Source organism: Cinclus cinclus, chromosome 2, assembly GCF_963662255.1.
Source record: "Cinclus cinclus chromosome 2, bCinCin1.1, whole genome shotgun sequence".
In the NCBI taxonomy this organism is placed as follows: domain Eukaryota; kingdom Metazoa; phylum Chordata; class Aves; order Passeriformes; family Cinclidae; genus Cinclus; species Cinclus cinclus.
Window position 1 is genome coordinate 98,063,887 of NC_085047.1, and position 17,299 is coordinate 98,081,185.

Sequence of the window (17,299 nt, forward strand, 5' to 3'; positions counted from 1 at the left end):
GTTGTATAAAAAGGTGACAAAACTGCACAGCAGACAAAACGGTTATAGTATTATCAGAGATAAAAGCTGACCCTAAATTTATAATAAGATCTTGTTTGATGGATCTATGTGCAGTAAATTTTGTTAATTTATTGCATGTCTTTCTGAAGAGCGTTAATAAATGAAACAACTCGGTCTTTGGCATTTATAGTTCTTAGATGATCAGCTATTTCAGACAATGTACTAGTGTGGTTTTGCTGTGATGAGTGGGGAAAAAACCATTATTTTACTGTGAATATTCTTGTGTTTTATTTATTCACATGCCCATTTTAAGCATTATGTTCTTATTTCCAGACCAGACAGACCAAATTTGAACATCACCAAGAGCAAGCAGCTGAAAAGATGCTAAAGAAAGCATCAAAAGAAATATACCAGTTGCGTGGGCAAAATCAGAAAGAACCTATTCAGGTGCAGACTTTTAGGTAAGGGGTAATGCATAGTGAAATAGCATAGCAACAGTTCATTAGTCAGGTTAAAGCTTTCTGAAACATTTAAATTTTAACTTAAATTTTGTGTGTCTTGTGATTTTAATCAGAAGTAATTAACCAATAATTTTAAACTGTATCTGGATTTGGACATGAGTCCTCTTTGAATGCTTTGTTCTGCAAAAAGCCAAAGCTAAGGTAGAATTGCAGTGTTACAATTCTAGTATACATGACATTAAAAAAAAAAAAAGGCTTCAAATGCAAACATAGCTTAAATGATATTCCATCTTAGCCTAGTTGCTATGTAGTCCAAATGATGTGTCAGTTCTTCAATACAAGCCTGTGGGCATAAATAGTCTGTTTAATGTCATACATATAAATTGCTTGTAACACACTCTCCCTAAAAATTACCCAGCAATACTGGAATTTTCTTTCAAGAAGCCTTTCCTTTGGACTCTGTTTCCAGAATTGCCATCTTTCCCCCCCACCCCTTCTTTTTTTGTAGGCATTATTTACAAAATTTACAAAGGGTGAACTTTGCATTGCAGAATTTATCCCTTGGAACCTTTTTACGATTAACTATGACTGAAGTTCATTGAGTTGTGTGAAGCTTCCATCTAGGTTTTCAGAAATAGTAATTGTGTTCAATGGATTGTTGTCTGAAGTATATAATGAGATTTAGAAGTTTTTGGAAGTTTGTCATACTCAAATAAAAGACCAGTTCAGTACATAAATAACAAATACTAACCATTAACCAGAGTAAAGAAACCTTGGTCTTGTGAGGAGGAGGGGGAACATAATTTTATTTACTTCCTTTTTCTTTTGTTTTGATCACAGAGAGAAGATAGCATTTTTTACAAGACCAAGGATTAACATACCTCCTCTGCCAGCTGATGATGTATGACATGTTGCATTGTAAACATGAAGTATTTATCGCTTTTATTTTAATGAAGTTCTTAGATTAGACAAGTTTCTTTAAAAAAAATTGTGCAAAAGCTAATATACACGTTTTGTAAAAAATTAAAAAAGTTAAAAAAAGTAAACATAAACAAAAACATATATATAAATATATATACATATATATTTTATAATAGTGACTACAACAAGGCTTGGTTTTTCCTTGTTGTGAAACTGACATCTCTGAAGACAACTTATTTTATAAAAGATCGACTATCCTGTTAAGAGCGTGTACAGTTTTTATGCTGTTTTATTTGACTTAAAGGCTGGAAGACAGAAACAAAGTGAGTTCAGGCAAATTCACTGTAGTGTAATTTATTTATAGTGCCTTTTTTCCTTGAAGGAAAATACCTACTTTAAGATGTATTTTAAGACTGAAATTTTGTTCCTCAGTATTTGTCATACAGTAGAATGGAACCATTGAGCTGGTTTTGTTTCTGATACCTGAAATGAAAATACTATGTTCTAAAATTGTCACTTTTTTCAGCTTTATTATCTGTAGCTTATTATGTACATTGTATTCTTTAGCACTGTCTGTGTTATAGCAAAATATTATCACCTGCATTGTGTTTAACACTAATTAGAAGTGATGTTAAACATTGCAGAATTCATTTGCATGTTCTTACTGTGCACTAATAGATTGTTTTCATTTCTGTTGTGTCTAAAGTATCTTTATATTCTTAATTAGATCCTCAGTTTAAACGGGGGAAGGAAAAGGGTGACAGGTCTTTGTTTTGCTGTTTAATGAAAAGGGAATTAAAGGAGCAGTGTGAGCTAGCTGTGTGGAAAACCTGCTGATGGGCTATTTTAGTAATTTCTACAGTTCTGCAGACTCTCATCTGATTCAGGAAAGCACATGTGTTCTGATTTCAGAAAGCAGCTGCTTTAAGCAAGGGTGCTTAAACACATGTTCATCCTAAAGGATGTGCTTTGTGGTTACTGCAAGCAAGTTCTGTTGAACAGTGACACTTTCCAGGAGGAAGGTGTATAATTCTGGAAGGTACAGCTCACTTGATTGCTAGTTGAACCAGGTAAAATCTGGTAAGAAATAATTTTATTTGTAACCATCCTCTTTAATGAAAGACTGTCACCCTAAATTCCCGAGAATGCCAGTTTTGTGTCCTTGCATCCTGCAAATATGTAAAAATACTTCTTTACTAAGCTACTATAATAGAGTTTCTCATATTTTTCTAATTATACATTACCTGCAAAGAGAGGTGCCCAACACAAGACTGACTTTGCAAATTACTGCAGTATCCCCAAAGGAAGATCATGTTGTCTCTTAATTAAAGATCAGATTGGTTCCAGATTCTTCTTTGTCAGGAAATCAAAACAACGAGGGCCAAAAACCAAACAGACCTACCAGAATATTTTCAGATACTCTGTAAGTAAGTTTTCTTTGTTGGTTTCAAGAACTTGGACTCCATTACCTTGTCAAAGGTCAGAAAAACCTCCAAGAGAAATTGAATTACTTTTACTTACCCACGCTGAGGCAAAAAGTAATGGGGAAAAAAGATTGTAAGCATAAATGTTAATTAACACAGACGTTTAAGGTAGTATTTCCATTACAGGCATCAAGTGTTGTGATCATATAGCAATTCATATGAAATTGAAGTATATTTAGCATTTATTGTGCTATTCATTCTGAAGGCTGTTTTGCCAGTAAGTTTTGGTGGCTGTATATTGGGTTCCTTTGGGCACAACTAGACTTACTCAGAAACTATGCAGATAAAAACCAAATCATGTGAGAAATTTGTAGTGTTTGGGTAAAAGTCTAGGGCCAGCAAGCTTTTCAGTGCTCATTACTTTAAAAGATCAGTTAGTCAGAATTTTTTTTTCTCATTTCCAGGGGAGGCTGTCACTCAATAGTGTTTATCCAGAGTCACCATGCAGTGACACCAGAAGTGCTTGCTGTGTATTAAGAACAGTCAACACCCTGTTCTTGTGAGGCTGGTCAGGTACTGGAAGGGGTTTTCCAGAGAGGTGGAGCATTCTATCCATAATGTGGATGAGGACTTAACTGCATATAGCCCAGAGCATTCTGGTCACATTAGGCCTGTTTGAGCAGGGATTTGGGGTAGGAACCTTTTTTCCACCCTAAATTGTTCTGTGACTTAACCAAGGAGCAATGTCCAGTGATCTCTGTGTCAGGGGGTTTTTAAATTGTGACTGCTATGAAATGTCGTCGGTGTATCTTGTGGGTCTGTGATTCTGACTGCTATAATGAGTTCTGTCTTGATGTGGTAATGAGTTATCATATTCAGTATTCATCTCTCTTGTTTTTGTCACACTTCTGTATGATTGTGTCATTTTTGTATTATTTGAAAGTATTTCTTCTATAAAATAAAATAATTTGCCATAAACAGAAGAAGGGTTTTCTTGTATGTCAAAGATGTTCCTTGAATTTTTTATATTTGCCACATTCCTGATGATTTAATAAAAAAATAGTATTTTGAATAACTGTCATTTAGGTTAATGTAATGAATATTCAAATAAATGTAAGAGAGAAAATCTGTGAAACTGAAGATCAGGAGGGGTTATACTTAAGACGTGGAAGTGATGCAGAGTGTAAGGAATGGCAGATACATTCTTCCAAGTGCTTATCACTCATTAGACAGTTGTATCAGAGGCTTGTAATTGAATATGCCCAGAATTCTTGGGTAGCTCCACTTAAAACATGTTGAATTGCCTTTTTTTTTCCATAATAAACATTTGCACTTTCTAAATTAGTATTGAAAGCAAGTTGATATTATTAGTTCTGTAATATCCCACTTATGACCAATTCCAAGGTGGAGACCACTCAAAAGAATACTGGTTATATACAAGTAATATACAGGTAATATACAAGAATAATGGTTGACTTTTTTAGGCTGATGTTTTCTGCTGCTTTCACAAAGGAAGCATTAAATCTGCATAATTACAGAATGGCCCTTTCTCAGTTTCCTTCTGCAATCCTAAGCTGCAGAAACACAGGGAAAATTATAGCAAGGACATGTGACTCCTGTCTCTCCAGAATTTGCAAGGCATCAAGGGTATGACAGAGTTTAGGTTATTTTTAAACAGTCTGCTAGAAATAGGCATTTGGAACAGCAACCGTCCCCATCTCGCTGCTGTCAGGAGCACCAACAGAAGCTCTAATGGGTATGTCGGGTTGGGTTTTCTCTTGTAAAAATGAAGTCTTACTTGTATTTCTTGCTGCAGTTCTTTTAAGCACTTTGCAGGATTAACGGTAAGTGCAGTCCAAAAAGAATTTTTTTAATGAGTGAGGTGTACTATGTCTTTTGCATTCAGTGGATATAAAACTGAAGTTTGAATTTTTAGGGAAGAGGGCTTATCACAGCTTGTTTTGACCCCAAACTCCTTTATGACTGCAGCGTTGTACGTCTTTTGAGAGGAAGAAGCATTTACAGAGAGACTTGAGAAACTGAAGGCTAGCAAAAGCAAGAGCAACCTTGTCTAAAACATCATGTGAAGAACATATTTTTTAATCTGACATCACTCAATTGGCTGAGTAGAATTGGAAGAAAATACCAAGGTTTAAAATTGATTTGGTTTTGGAATCTCTAAATGCCAGTTAAATAATTTGCTTGCACTTGGAAAAACCTCCATATTCTTCTATTTCAGAGCTGCTTAGGAGTTTGTTCTGGTTCCTTACAATTTTTGAAAATCTCTTACATCTGAGCATGTCTATCTATTTTATTTTCAGTAGAGAATCAGGTATTCTGTCCCTTCAGTTCGTCTGCAGTTTGACCATCCAATTAAAAATGTACTTTCAGTGGGAGATTTAATGAGATCAGCTGGTAATAGACAAGATAAAACCAGGAAATTAATTTAGGAAAGTCTTCTCTGGGGAAAAAACAAAGTAGGATTGAGACCCCAACACTCATTTGTTAAGTGCACAAAATTGCTTTTCTCTGTCTAGGGCACAGTGTGTTCAGCTGTGTCTGGCATAGAAGTTCCCAGGTGCAGATGTTTCACCAAGTAAATGGTACTTCCTGTTTTCCATATTTTCCTCTCATGAACTGATTGAAAGAAATTTCAGTTGTATTATCAAGAAAATAAATCAAGTGCTCAGTGTTTAGTTTCCTTCACAAATTCAATTGGCCTATTAATACTGATTTTAATGGGCATAAAGAATAGATGCTGGCAGGAAGCTGGCACTTGTATCCCTTTTCCACATTTCACTGACGTGATTATGAAGGCATGGGGCTGTTACTGATCTATGAGTGGTAGAGTATTATGATCTGCAGTGCCGTGTGTGAAGGGCATAATCAAACCTCTTCTTTAAAGGCATGATTCTTGCTCCAGAAAGGTGTGGGAACTTCAGGTGAAGGAAGCTAAGTGTTCAAATTCCTCAGTAAAATCCAATGTGTGGCTTCTTCATGGGGAGTCTCTCTCAGAAGTACGTGGCAGATCCATAAACTACTGCTCAAGCACACTGGGACAAAAAGGTCTTCCAGAACTGAATTCCTTAGACTTTGAAATGAGTGGTAGTCATTTATTTGCCTTCAGTCACCAGTGAGTATTTTCATGGGTGCCTGGGCAAGACCTCTCTCTGCTCAGCTGTTGCATCTGCTTGGAAATAGAAAGCCTCTGCCTAGTTTACCTGTAGGGATAAAACCAGTCTGCTCAATATCCAAATTCAGGAAGGTGAGCAGTAAGGTGAGTGTCCTGAAATACAACACACTGCACACATACAAACACGTACAGGGTCTTCAGAAAGAACAGTTACAACCTCTGCCTTGCAGAGTACAGCCCTAGTGGCTTGTTCAAGATCTGTGCAGTCAGAACTTCGGCAATTTTTACCTTCTTGTAGAAATCAAATACATTGAGTATGATAAAATTCTTAAACACTCCTCTTAACCCTCAAAAAAGCACCCCCCCTCCAAAAAAAAAAATCCAAAAAACCAAAGAACAACAACAAAAAAACACAACCACAAAAAACAGAACACCCAAGGTTACAGTTGAGGTGCTATACACAGTTAACCCAAATGTGGAAGTAAGGCTAATTGCCTTTTAAAAAAAGATATTTTAAGAAGTTCTAGTTTTCAGTATTTGGGAAAGCTTAAGCAGGTGTTTTGGAAAGGAAAAGTAGGCTGGTAAATAGGAGAGGATCTTTCAAGCAGTGCCAGTTGCATTGAAGGAAAGATGGATGGATGGATGGATGGATGGATGGATGGATGGATGGATGGATGGATGGATGGATGGATGGATGGATGGATGGGAGAATTAAGAAGTGCAGGTAACAAGGACGAAACCTTTGAGGGAGGTTTGCAGAGCATGAATATGACACAGAAGATGGGGGGAAGTCAGTTTGGGTAAGCTTGACATGCAGTGCCAGAAAAACACAAGGGATTGTGAATTGCAGTTTGTCTCATTTCCGAGCTGCTGTGATTACATATTTCACAGAGCAGAACCTGGCCTGCAGAGTCACCAGGAGTACTTGCTGGCATGCACACAGCGTACTTCCTATGCTTTTACCTAGTGAAAAATGTGAATGTTGTTGCTGTTGCAAAAAGAAAAAAATGGACAGAGCTATTGATTAGCTCAGGTTAGGGAGTGGAAAAAAGCAGCATGTGTTCCAGTGGTGACGGAACAGGCAGGGCAGGGTCAAGAGGCTTGCAGTTTAATCCCGCAGGATTGCAGGCTGGTGCGTGTGCCTGCTCAGATATCCTATAGACGGAGGATGCATCACATGATTGTTACTGCTTCCTCCCCATGACATCACTGCTGCTGCAGCCGTGCCACCCAGGGAAGGATGCTATTAAAATCATTGCGATTGGGATAAATGATGTTGCATTGCAGGTAAGCAACATAATTCTTCGAAAAAAAGAAAATCATTTGCCAGTTGCTCTTGTGCTGCAGTCGTAGAGCTCCAGCTCCGTCGGGCAGAGTTTCTGCTGGAAAAGAAAGCGGCACATTTTCTCTGCAAGCAGAGGGTTTGCAGGTGCAGAGGCTGCCTGCTGGCTCTGTGCTGATCTCCCGGCTGACATCTCCAGTAGAAATGCTGCCAGATGGAGCTTTATAGCTAAAGAAGGCCCTTTGTTCCCTGTACTTTCCAATGGCTCCTTCGTGTGTCTGCGGAATTCTGGATTTACGTGAGCAGCCACCATCGTTCAGTTGTGTAAAAAGAATAGCAATAGTGTTTTGCTTGCATCCCCTGCCTTTTTTTCCCCCGGATGCTTAAAGGAAGTTGCTGTTGTGTCTAAGCTTATAAAGGAATGAGTATTAACTTACTTGAGGGGTTAAGAGGTGTATTTGGGGAAAGAGGCTTTTCCTTTATTAGTAATTTTTGCTGATGTGGTTTCAAAGCACCTAGTCCAACAGGTTTTCCTGCATAATTTGCTGCAGTAAAAGGTCGGTTTTTCCTTGTCCTATATAAACGTGGAAAATCCTTTGCCAAGAGGAATGTAGGAGATGACAAGCAGATTTTTGCTCCCTTGCAAAATGCTGATCACCAAGAGTCTAAAAAATCCACAGCAACCTGTGCTTTTGGAGTTAATATTTGTGAAAGCAAAGTCCAGAGTCTGTTTTCCCAGTGTGGATGTTTAATTCTGTGCTCTGTACAAATATATGGATATATATCTGTAAAGGAAAAAATGGTGACTCTCCTGTGGGGATTTTTTTTTCTGTATAGTTCTTAACATATATTTTAGGTTTTAAAATTATTAATTTTTAGAAACTTTAATGCAAATGTTAGTGTGAGAAACTAAACTAATTTTGAGCTTATACTCAGAAAAGAAAAAGATTTTTTTTTTTAACAATTCTAATAATTAATTCTGTGCCTTTGCCAGAGAGCAGAGGATGACTCAGCTGCAGCTTCATCAGGCAGAGAGTCAGGTGACTTTTTACTCCTGGTCTACAGAAAGTTTTTTGGGCTTTTTTTTTTTTTTAATCTTATTCTTCGAATTCTGTTCTTTGTTCAAATAATTTTTTGCCATTACTGGAAAAATCTGAAAATTTGGCATGCCTGGATTTTCTATGTGCTCACCCATACATTAAGAGGGGATGTTTTGGATCTCCCATGCTGAAGTAGATTGTACATCCTAGTGAGGGGTGAATTCTGGTTTCCAGTGGTCAGATATGTGGTTGTGTCAGAATCAGAAAATAAGGTGTGTGTGGGGAGGGAGGTAGATAATGGATTATTGAAGTACAAAAAGACCATGGTTGTTCCTAACTGAAAAGAAAGATAAATTTCAATTTTATTTTTCTCCAACAGAACCTCTCCTGTTTTCTCAAGACTGAGCCTCTAAAATGGTAGAAATACAGACCTGTTGCTGTGTGAGGTGATTGGGGCGGGGGGAGATTGCATCCAGTCGGTGCCAATGCTGGGTTTCTTCTCCTTGATTCCCTCTGGAGTCAAGGCTGGCTCAGTTCCCTCCAGCACTGGCTGAGTGCCGAGCTGTGCTCCTGCCCACCAGGCTCACTGAGATTTGGCTCTTTGCCCGTGGAAGGAGCACAGCAGGGCTGCCATGCTTGGGTTCTACGGGTGTGAGGGGTTCCCCCCAGTCCGAATCCTGTGGAAGTGCCCTATGGAAACATGTGCTGGGCTTCTCCTGGGCTCTCAATTTGAGTCAGACATCTTCAGTGCAAGAAGACACCAGCCTTATCTGTGTGCTGGGGGCCCTCTGAAATTAAGGACTTAGGTGCCCTAAGAGTTAGTTAGTATAAAAGGGGGACCCTGGGGATATCCCCAGCTGGAATTTTTTCTCCCTGGCAGCACTGGGATGCCATGGAAGAGCTCCAGCACATGGCTGCAAGAGTGGCCAGCCCCTGTGCCCATAGGGGCTATCCTACAAGGGTTGTAGCTTTTCAAAGGTAGTAGCTGGTAGCTTTTAAACAGGGGCCAGAGGAGAAGGAGATGGGTTAGAGACCCTGGGTGAGAGAACTTCCTATCTACCTGAGCCAAACAGGCTCCCCTGGAATGCTGTAACCTCCTGGGGCTGGGAACTGCTTCATCATGAATTTGTTGTCGGCTGACCTGCAGGGCAAAGTGAGCAGGGCTGTGACTGAAACCAGGTGCTATAGCAGGGGAAAAGGGGATGCTCCCAGCTCCCAGTCTCCTCTACAGTCCAGAGCCATCTGGCTTGTGTTGGAGATTGATGTTGTGTGTTGTCTTCAGGCCTGAACAGCTCCTAGCTCAGCATGGTGCTCAACACTCGAAAGTGGTGTGGTGCCCAGAGGTACCAGTCCTTTTCCTGATTGCTTTTGCCATCACACTGTGGTTTTCAGGGGTGGGTGTGGTGTGTGTGAGTGTTAATTTTATCTCTTAGTGAGAGGCTGTAGAGAAAGAGTCTTAATTATTTTTTTGTGTGTGCATACATACATAGCGGATATTGATTTTTTCAGCTTTCTTCATCTCTAGCCTGTTTAATGTCACAAGAGAGACTCTGGCAGGATTACACTAGGCTGCTAGTCCTAACATTTTGCTCTTAAATATCACCTCAAGGAAAGGGTTTCCCCATCTTGCAGAAGCTTCCTCTCAGAGGGGTGAAATAACTTGTCCGTAGTTGTGCAGCCCACTGGCATCAAACACAGCAGCCAAAGCCAGTGCCCTGTGAACAGGCAAACATTTCCCTCCTATGAGAAAATGACTCAGCTTCTGCTCAAATCAATAGAAGTGACATGATAGAACAGATTAATGGCTTTTCCAATGAGGGTTTATCAGCTTTATTTCAAGCTGAAGGCTTGAAAAGGTTTTCGGCAAGAGGTACATTGAATGCCATTGAACATCCCATTTCAGGAGAGAGCTTTTTAACTGTATACCAGAGCACTTCCCTTCTGACAGTGCAACTCTGCTCTCTCTGAATGCATTCTTTTTTTTTTATTCTTTTTTTTTCTTTTTTTTTTTTTTTTTTTTTTTTGCAAGTCCAAACCAGGTTTTCCCCTCTAAAATTTTCTGAATAAAGAGGCAAAGAGCAGCACTGGAACACAATATCTAGTACTGAAAAGCTCAGCGGTCTGGCATGAGGAGGAAAACCCTGTAGCTCCCCTGACACTTCAGATGCGGCTTGGAGCTCTGTGGCAGTAAGAAGGATGGGTTCAGAAGAGGAATTCCCACTCTTTTTTTTTTTTTTTTTTTTTTTTTGTGAAGAAGAGGACTTGAGGGAAACCAAGAATAGAAACCATACATGATCCTACTGTTAGAGCTGGTTTCCAGGTTGTCCTGTATGTAGTTTCTTACCCAGAAGTTGAAGGCTTCCAGTGTTTTACCTAATCAAATCTTGTTTCCTTCAAGAAGTAAGGGGGTGTGGAATTGATACAGTTCATGAGACTCATCTGCTCAAACTTCTGGGCTGTTTGCAGAGGAGCATCCTTCAATAGAGATGTTTCAGCTCAGATTCAAAATTGCAGTTAAATGTTCCAGATGCACTGATGCTTCCCTCCTGCTTTTTCCACAGCCTCAACATCTGCACTAACAAGTAAATTTATTGGAGGGACCTTTAAGACTCACTGGAAACAGAGATGTGAGTTTAACTTTTTTTTATAGAGCAAATTTTGGCAAAAATTCCATCTGGAACTTGCAGGGAAACAGCTAGGAATTCCCCCTCCCCCTTGCCTTTCTGTCATAACTGAGCAGCTGAACTAATTTTGCTCAGACTTTCCAAGAAAACTTGAAGGGAGAGCAGGCACATGATATTTCTTACTAAAAGCTATTGTTTTCTAAAAGGAGAGTCATTGTGGAAAGAGCAGGGGTTGGGATGCTGGGGTGTGTATTTACCCCTCAGAGGAAGAGAATGCCTCTCAGGAGGAGGAAAGAAGAGGGAATCTGGCTGTGATGGAAGGGTGGGAAGCCCTGTAGGTTGGGTATCAGCTCCCATGCCTCCCTTTGCCTGTGCTCCTGTGCTCACCCCATGAACATGTGTGGTGCCTGAGGAGGGGCAGCTGAAGGCTGTGGTTTGGTCAGAGGAGTTTCTGCCATTTATCCTGAATGTTCCCTCCTGCCTTTCCCTTCTCTCCAAGGCTCTCTCCCCTGTGATCTGGTGCCCTGTGTTTTTTGAGCTCTGCTGTGGTTTCATAATTTTTTCCATAGAGGTTATTTGGGGTAAAGCTGCACATCAAAGATGCAACTGTATTTAACTTGACCACACTATCATAACTGGAAACTCCATAATATGTGGTGGTGGGACCATACAATAAAATGCTGCAGTATTTCACAGTACTGTTTCTGATACTGCATTCTGCCTGTGCTAGTGTGGTGAGAGACTGAGGGTTTGCAGGGCTATTTGCTTGTATTTGGAGGCTGTGCCATTAATCCTTGAATTGTAGGAAAGGCATTTGCCTTTTAAGGCATTGGCAATTTCAATACATTGTCTTTCCTCCTTGTCTTTCCTCTGTATTTTCTAAATTTATAGGGAATTTTTTTCCCATATAATGTTTCAAAAAAAGGGCTGTAAGTGGGTTCAGTATTTTCTACTTTTTCCAGGAGTCTGAACTTGATTACTCTGTTTCAAGGCCATTTTAACACCTTTTTATAAATTTCATCATTAAGACAGAAGATCAATAACTTATTTGGCTCATTCAGTCTGAAGCTTCTAAATTGAATAATCTTAAATTGCCTGTAAATATTTTTCAACCTATAGAAAATCACCCATTTAACTTTCTGGGGATTCAGCCTGCTTACTTTTGCTGAAGACTTCTTCCTTATAAAATCACCACCCAACAGCATCTTACTTCTTTTTGAGAAGAATGTTTAATAACTGTTTACCTGTTTCCCATATGCCATGTTACCATTTCTAAATCATCTTCTACATGGCAGGTGGTGGAAGGGGAATTACATCCACACCACCTTGGCCTTCCTTGGTCTTTTCTAGGCTAAGCAGACCTCAGTCTCTGACCCCTCCCCAAAAGACATACACCCCTAATCATCTCCCTGTATTTTTCATTTTTGCCTTTCAAGGTGACACTGTTAATAATCTTGCTTGCTGCCTTCTCAGCTGTCAGGCCCATTTTCTCTGGCCAGGTGGTGCTGCAGACCTGTGGTGTAACCATGCTTGGCTCTAGGAATGTTCTTCCTCATCCTTACCTTCTTAGGGCTCCTTCTGAGCACTGACCCCTCCAACCTGAACCATTCCATGATGCTGGGATTCAGCTCACTCTGCTGGCAGCACTGGCTGTTTGCCTGGATTCAGACCCTGTGAGGAGAGTGCTGTGGGTCCATATCTGTGACTGGGTCCAAATTCCTTGGGAGTGGGGATGGATGGATGCTGGCAGAGCACCCAGCTCTAGGGAGGAGGTGCCTTTTCTTGATAGATCACCTTGAGCAGATAAAGGCCATGAGGCTGGGGCACCAGGCTTGGTCCTTGGAGCAGTCAGTACAACAACTATTAGGGGCACAGAATGGCCAACCTTCTGCCAGTGCAAAGGGGTTTTGTAAGGATTGCCAACAAAATTGCGTTGTTCCTTACTGACTACTATACAAAATAAATCCCAGGGATTTTCACAGCCCTCATGCTCCTTAATTTTTGCAGTAACTGCTGTCATGTCATGCCACATGAGCACTGCTCATCTGACCAACAATTCAGGTCAGTGGTGGGCTCAGCTCTGTTGAGTCATGGCTCAAAAGCTTTGAGTCTGGAGTAAGATCTCCCCTGTTTTATCACAGTGAGTGCTGGTACTAGAGCACAGAAAAGCCCTGAGACACACGGTGTTCTCCTTTGGTGTGTTGGCTAACACATGGCACATTTATAAGAGGTGCTTTGGACACCCTGAAAAAGGCACTCCAAATGCGAATTGAGAAATTTGCAATTGGCATTTAGGCTTCTGCTTTCTTCTCCCATCCTCTTGCCAGGTTCAGTTGTTCCTTATGCCACAGCAGAAGAGGTATTCTTTGCTGCCTTCTTCCTGTCATGTGCCACACAGCAAGCCCCCATTTCAAGGAAAACAACAAAGCGTGTAGGTGAACGTGTGTCTGCTAGAAACATTTGAAGTGTTGAAGTAATTCAGTAACTGTGATCTGTTGAAAGTAACTTGAAACTTGTTGGAATTGCATTAAAAATCATACTGCCTTCCTCAGAGCAGTGTATCCAATTAAAACAGAAAACAGGATGAGGAGAACATAGCATGGAACTAACATGTCTAGGAGCAATAGGCCAGGGCCAAGACTTTTCCTTTGATGACTGTTCAACTAGTTGTTTTCCATTGGTATACTTTTCAGCCTCTTTGAACCATGGGATGTTTTGGTCTGTTCTTGCCATGTCAAATGCATTTCATATCCAATCAGCCAGTCAGCGTACTACCTAGAATGTCAGTTCAGTGATAGAGCTCTTCCAGCTGTGGCTTTACATTTGCACGTGCTGTAACAGTGCTCTGAAGCTGAGAGTTTGTCAGCATTTTCACTGTAAATGTGATTTATCACTCTTCTATAAAACTTAGCTCCAAGCTGATTGAAGTCAAGTGATGAGTTTACTCACTGTGAGACTTGCAGAAAAAATGTGGCCCTAAATACAATAATACTATTACCTCTTGGTTCTTTAGAAAATAAAAAATGAGTAAATGCAACGAGATCCTGTGTCTATGTAGTACCAGCTGTGATTGTTGGCGTGTCCTGGTCCATCAGCAGCTCCCTGTGTTTGTACCCTGGCTTCTGTAATTTGTTTGCATGAATCTCTTCTTTGTTTTCCTTATGGGTTTAAAAATTATCTGGTTTCCTACAGTCATAAAGCTTCACAGGCTAATATTTGGACCCTTGCTTCCAGCTTGCTCTCATGCAGCTCCTCTGACATTTGTAGGGTAATTACCTTTTTCTGGCTTCAGAATACTGTGCACCAAGCATGGCTAGCTGTGAGATCAGGGACTGACCATCAGACTGATCTGGCCCAAGATTTCTGGAAGATGTCTAGGGTTATGTGGCAGCCAGGAAAGCCTCTATCAGGAGGTACAAATGTCAGTCTAGCACTGTGGTCTCTCTTGATTTGTGACTCAGTCCCTGCCAGGACTGCTACATTTACAGGATCTCAGTAGTCTGACATGGGTCTAAATCCAGGGAAGTCTGCTAATCAGAATCCTTTGAGTTCCAGAGATATGTGGTTCAGTCAGATTTCTTTGTTTTCCAGTTCTGTTTGCAATTATTAAATCAGAGTATTGACACACAGGTTCAGTTGTAGACATGGTAAGCTAGTTAGTAAAAATGAGTGCTCACTGTTAAGGCTCTCTACTGTATTGTAGGGAATGAAATGGCTGATGGAATTCAAAGTGGATAAAGGCAAAGCAAAGGGGAAAATGTCCCTAAGAGAGTACAGAATGATGGACTCCAAACTAGCCACTGTCTCTCAAGGAGTCACAGGAGACTGCTTAGTATTGGATGTCTTCCCCAGGAAAAACTGGTGGAGTGCCAGAAATTATTAGGAAAATAATATGGGGACTAAGCAGGAAACAGCCCTTGCACAAATTATGTTGCATCAACATCTGCAAAAGTAGTGGAAAGGACAGTAAAGACATCTAAGACATGGAACAACAAAAGACAAAATAGATATGTTAGACAATTCCTCAGAAAGACTCAATGCCTTTCATTGTATACAGTAAACTCTGTCAGAGCATCCTTAGATGCTCATGTCTGAGGAGCTGCATTTGTAACTAATTCTGCATGTCATGGTATTGCAATGTTTTCTTTTGAACTGGTAGTGTTGCACTCAGACCAGATGAAGATGTCTACCTCTGGCATCTCTTTTGTGATCAATAAACAGAAATTATTACTTCTGGGAAGTAATCTCTTCCATTCTAATGTAAACAGTTCATTTTTTGTCATCAGCTGTGAAAGGAGTCTGGGTTCTAGTGTCCTGAGTATAGTGCAGATTTCTCATGCTAGATGAGACAACCAGCACCATGGCTGTTCATGATTTTGTCATCACTGGGGTGTATTGCTGCAGTACACCTGGCTATAATTCATGTTTGGATTGGGTCAATTTTTAATTTGCCCTTAATTGATGTGTATTAAAATACCTGTAACTGACTGATTGGTGTGTCTCCAGTTCTGCTGGCAGAACTGAAAGCATCTCTGCAAGCTTCACTTGGAGGGCAAGTTAGCTCATCCTGAAATAAACCTTGTTCATTACTACAGATGTCAAAGTGAGGTGAGAAAAATAAATGCAAAATAAAGAAAGGGATACTTACAGTGCTTGGTGATAGGATATAAAATGGAAACTCCATAGTACTCCGTTCAAAAGTGCTGTAACTAGGTTTTATTTACTAAAACTGTGTTTGGTATAATCTGATATCACATCTCTGCTTTCAAAAGCGTAGTACCTGAAGTGAACTTTAAGGCTGGCAGTCATCCAGTTCACTGCAATTTCCAGGTACTGGTACGCTACCTTGAGTTCAAAGTTTATTTGTTTTCTTAGTCTTCCATGGCCTTGGGGTCTCTAAGCACATTTTTTCTCTCCTTGGACATGCTGTGTAGCACGTATTTTTGGGATAGATTAAGACTGAGATTGTAATTATCCTACATACTTGTGGTCTGGCCTGGTATTCTCCATCACAGTACTGTCATCTGCTGGGCATTGACAAACATACTTAAAAAGCTATTTTTTTATGTGATATAACTAGCACATTGGGTAATTTTCTTGTGGTATGAAGGAAAACTTGCCAATGCTTTCAGTTTCCAGAAGAGTTTCCAGAAGTTTGTTTATTTAGCAGAGGGTGCTGCCTTGTGCAGGCAGACAGTCTGAGCTGCATGTTCTTTACAGGTCCTTCTTTGCTGTGTGGGAAGGACAGGATGAAGCAAATGATCTGCAAAGTATCACAATGTTACACAGTAATAGCATGGTCTAAAACTTTCACCTCATCTCAGCTTCCCTTTCCAGTTCTCTTAGGAGACACTGAACTCAGCATCCCCTTGCAGCTTCAGCTCCTGTAGTCATCCCACCTTCAGATTCCCATTTCACTTGGCAAGCGTGGGAGCGTGCTCTCCCTGCTTGGCCAAGCATCGCTGTTCTCAGTTGTCACTCTTCTTAACTTCGGCTCTTTGAATCGCCCCAGTTTCGTGGCAGCTTATTTGTGTTCTGTGGTGCTGCACTGGACACCTGCTCTGCAGTGAGTTTCCTTCCCCAGGCTGTGATTCACTTGCTTGATTCTCTTTCAGACGGACATGCCGTGGTGCTTGGAGATTACTTGATTTCTACATTTGAAAGGGCTTCTGTTAATGTATAATGGTGACCTGCTGGTTGTCTGTAAGATAATGCTTTTCACCGCTGCTTGTGCTCAGCACCTTGTCTGTGTCACCCAAAAACCTTACAGGTGGAGAGCAGAGACTGACAAAGCTGAGTATTCACACTTATTCAAAGTCGCCACTAAGGCAAAAAATTACATGGTGATGTTTCAAGTAAAACAGTTGAAAAAGGGAGAGGAGGAGAAAAAAGACACTAAGTAAAGAGGGCTGAGCAGAATATCAGGGCTTGTGGACAGTCCACTAAAAGCTTATCTGCTACATTTTTGCCTGTTCCAATTACAGAGTTGGGAAATTTCCTCACAGTTTCAGAGATCCAAATTCTTGTGAAATTCCCATTTCTATACCTGGTGGAATGAAGTGGGTGGCAGTCATTGATGCTGTGCTGGCCTCATCAGTGACCAGCAAAAGTTACCTTGTGTCAGTGAAAGAGCTACAGGCTCTGCAGAATCTGTTCTATACAACCCCTGAAGTCTGTATATGTCCCCATTCTTACGTGTTTTTGTGTTTTCCCCTTGTAACTCCATCATAACAGATTTTTTTTAGATTTATCATTTCAGATTACAAACCCTAGATATTCTCTGGAAAAGCCCATTTCTCAGGCATCTCTTTTAGGATGGATGGGATTAATCATCTTTAGAACAACACTTTGTTAAAAGTTGTAGAAGTGCTCAGCTGCCTCCTCCAGTCCCAGCCCAGGACCCCCCTGCCCAGC

General features: G+C 40.5%; 1 protein-coding gene across 1 annotated transcript in view; it reads left to right on the forward strand.

The window, feature by feature from the left end:
* WWC3 (WWC family member 3) overlaps positions 1-1,675 on the forward strand; it is a 95,106-nt gene extending 93,431 nt beyond the window's left edge. Inside the window, exons 22-23 of the mRNA XM_062515107.1 lie at positions 334-461; positions 1,302-1,675. Coding sequence (XP_062371091.1) covers positions 334-461; positions 1,302-1,368 — 195 coding nt within the window. The 3' untranslated portion in view covers positions 1,369-1,675. The remainder of the gene's footprint in view (positions 1-333; positions 462-1,301) is intronic.
* Positions 1,676-17,299: the final 15,624 nt, after the last annotated feature.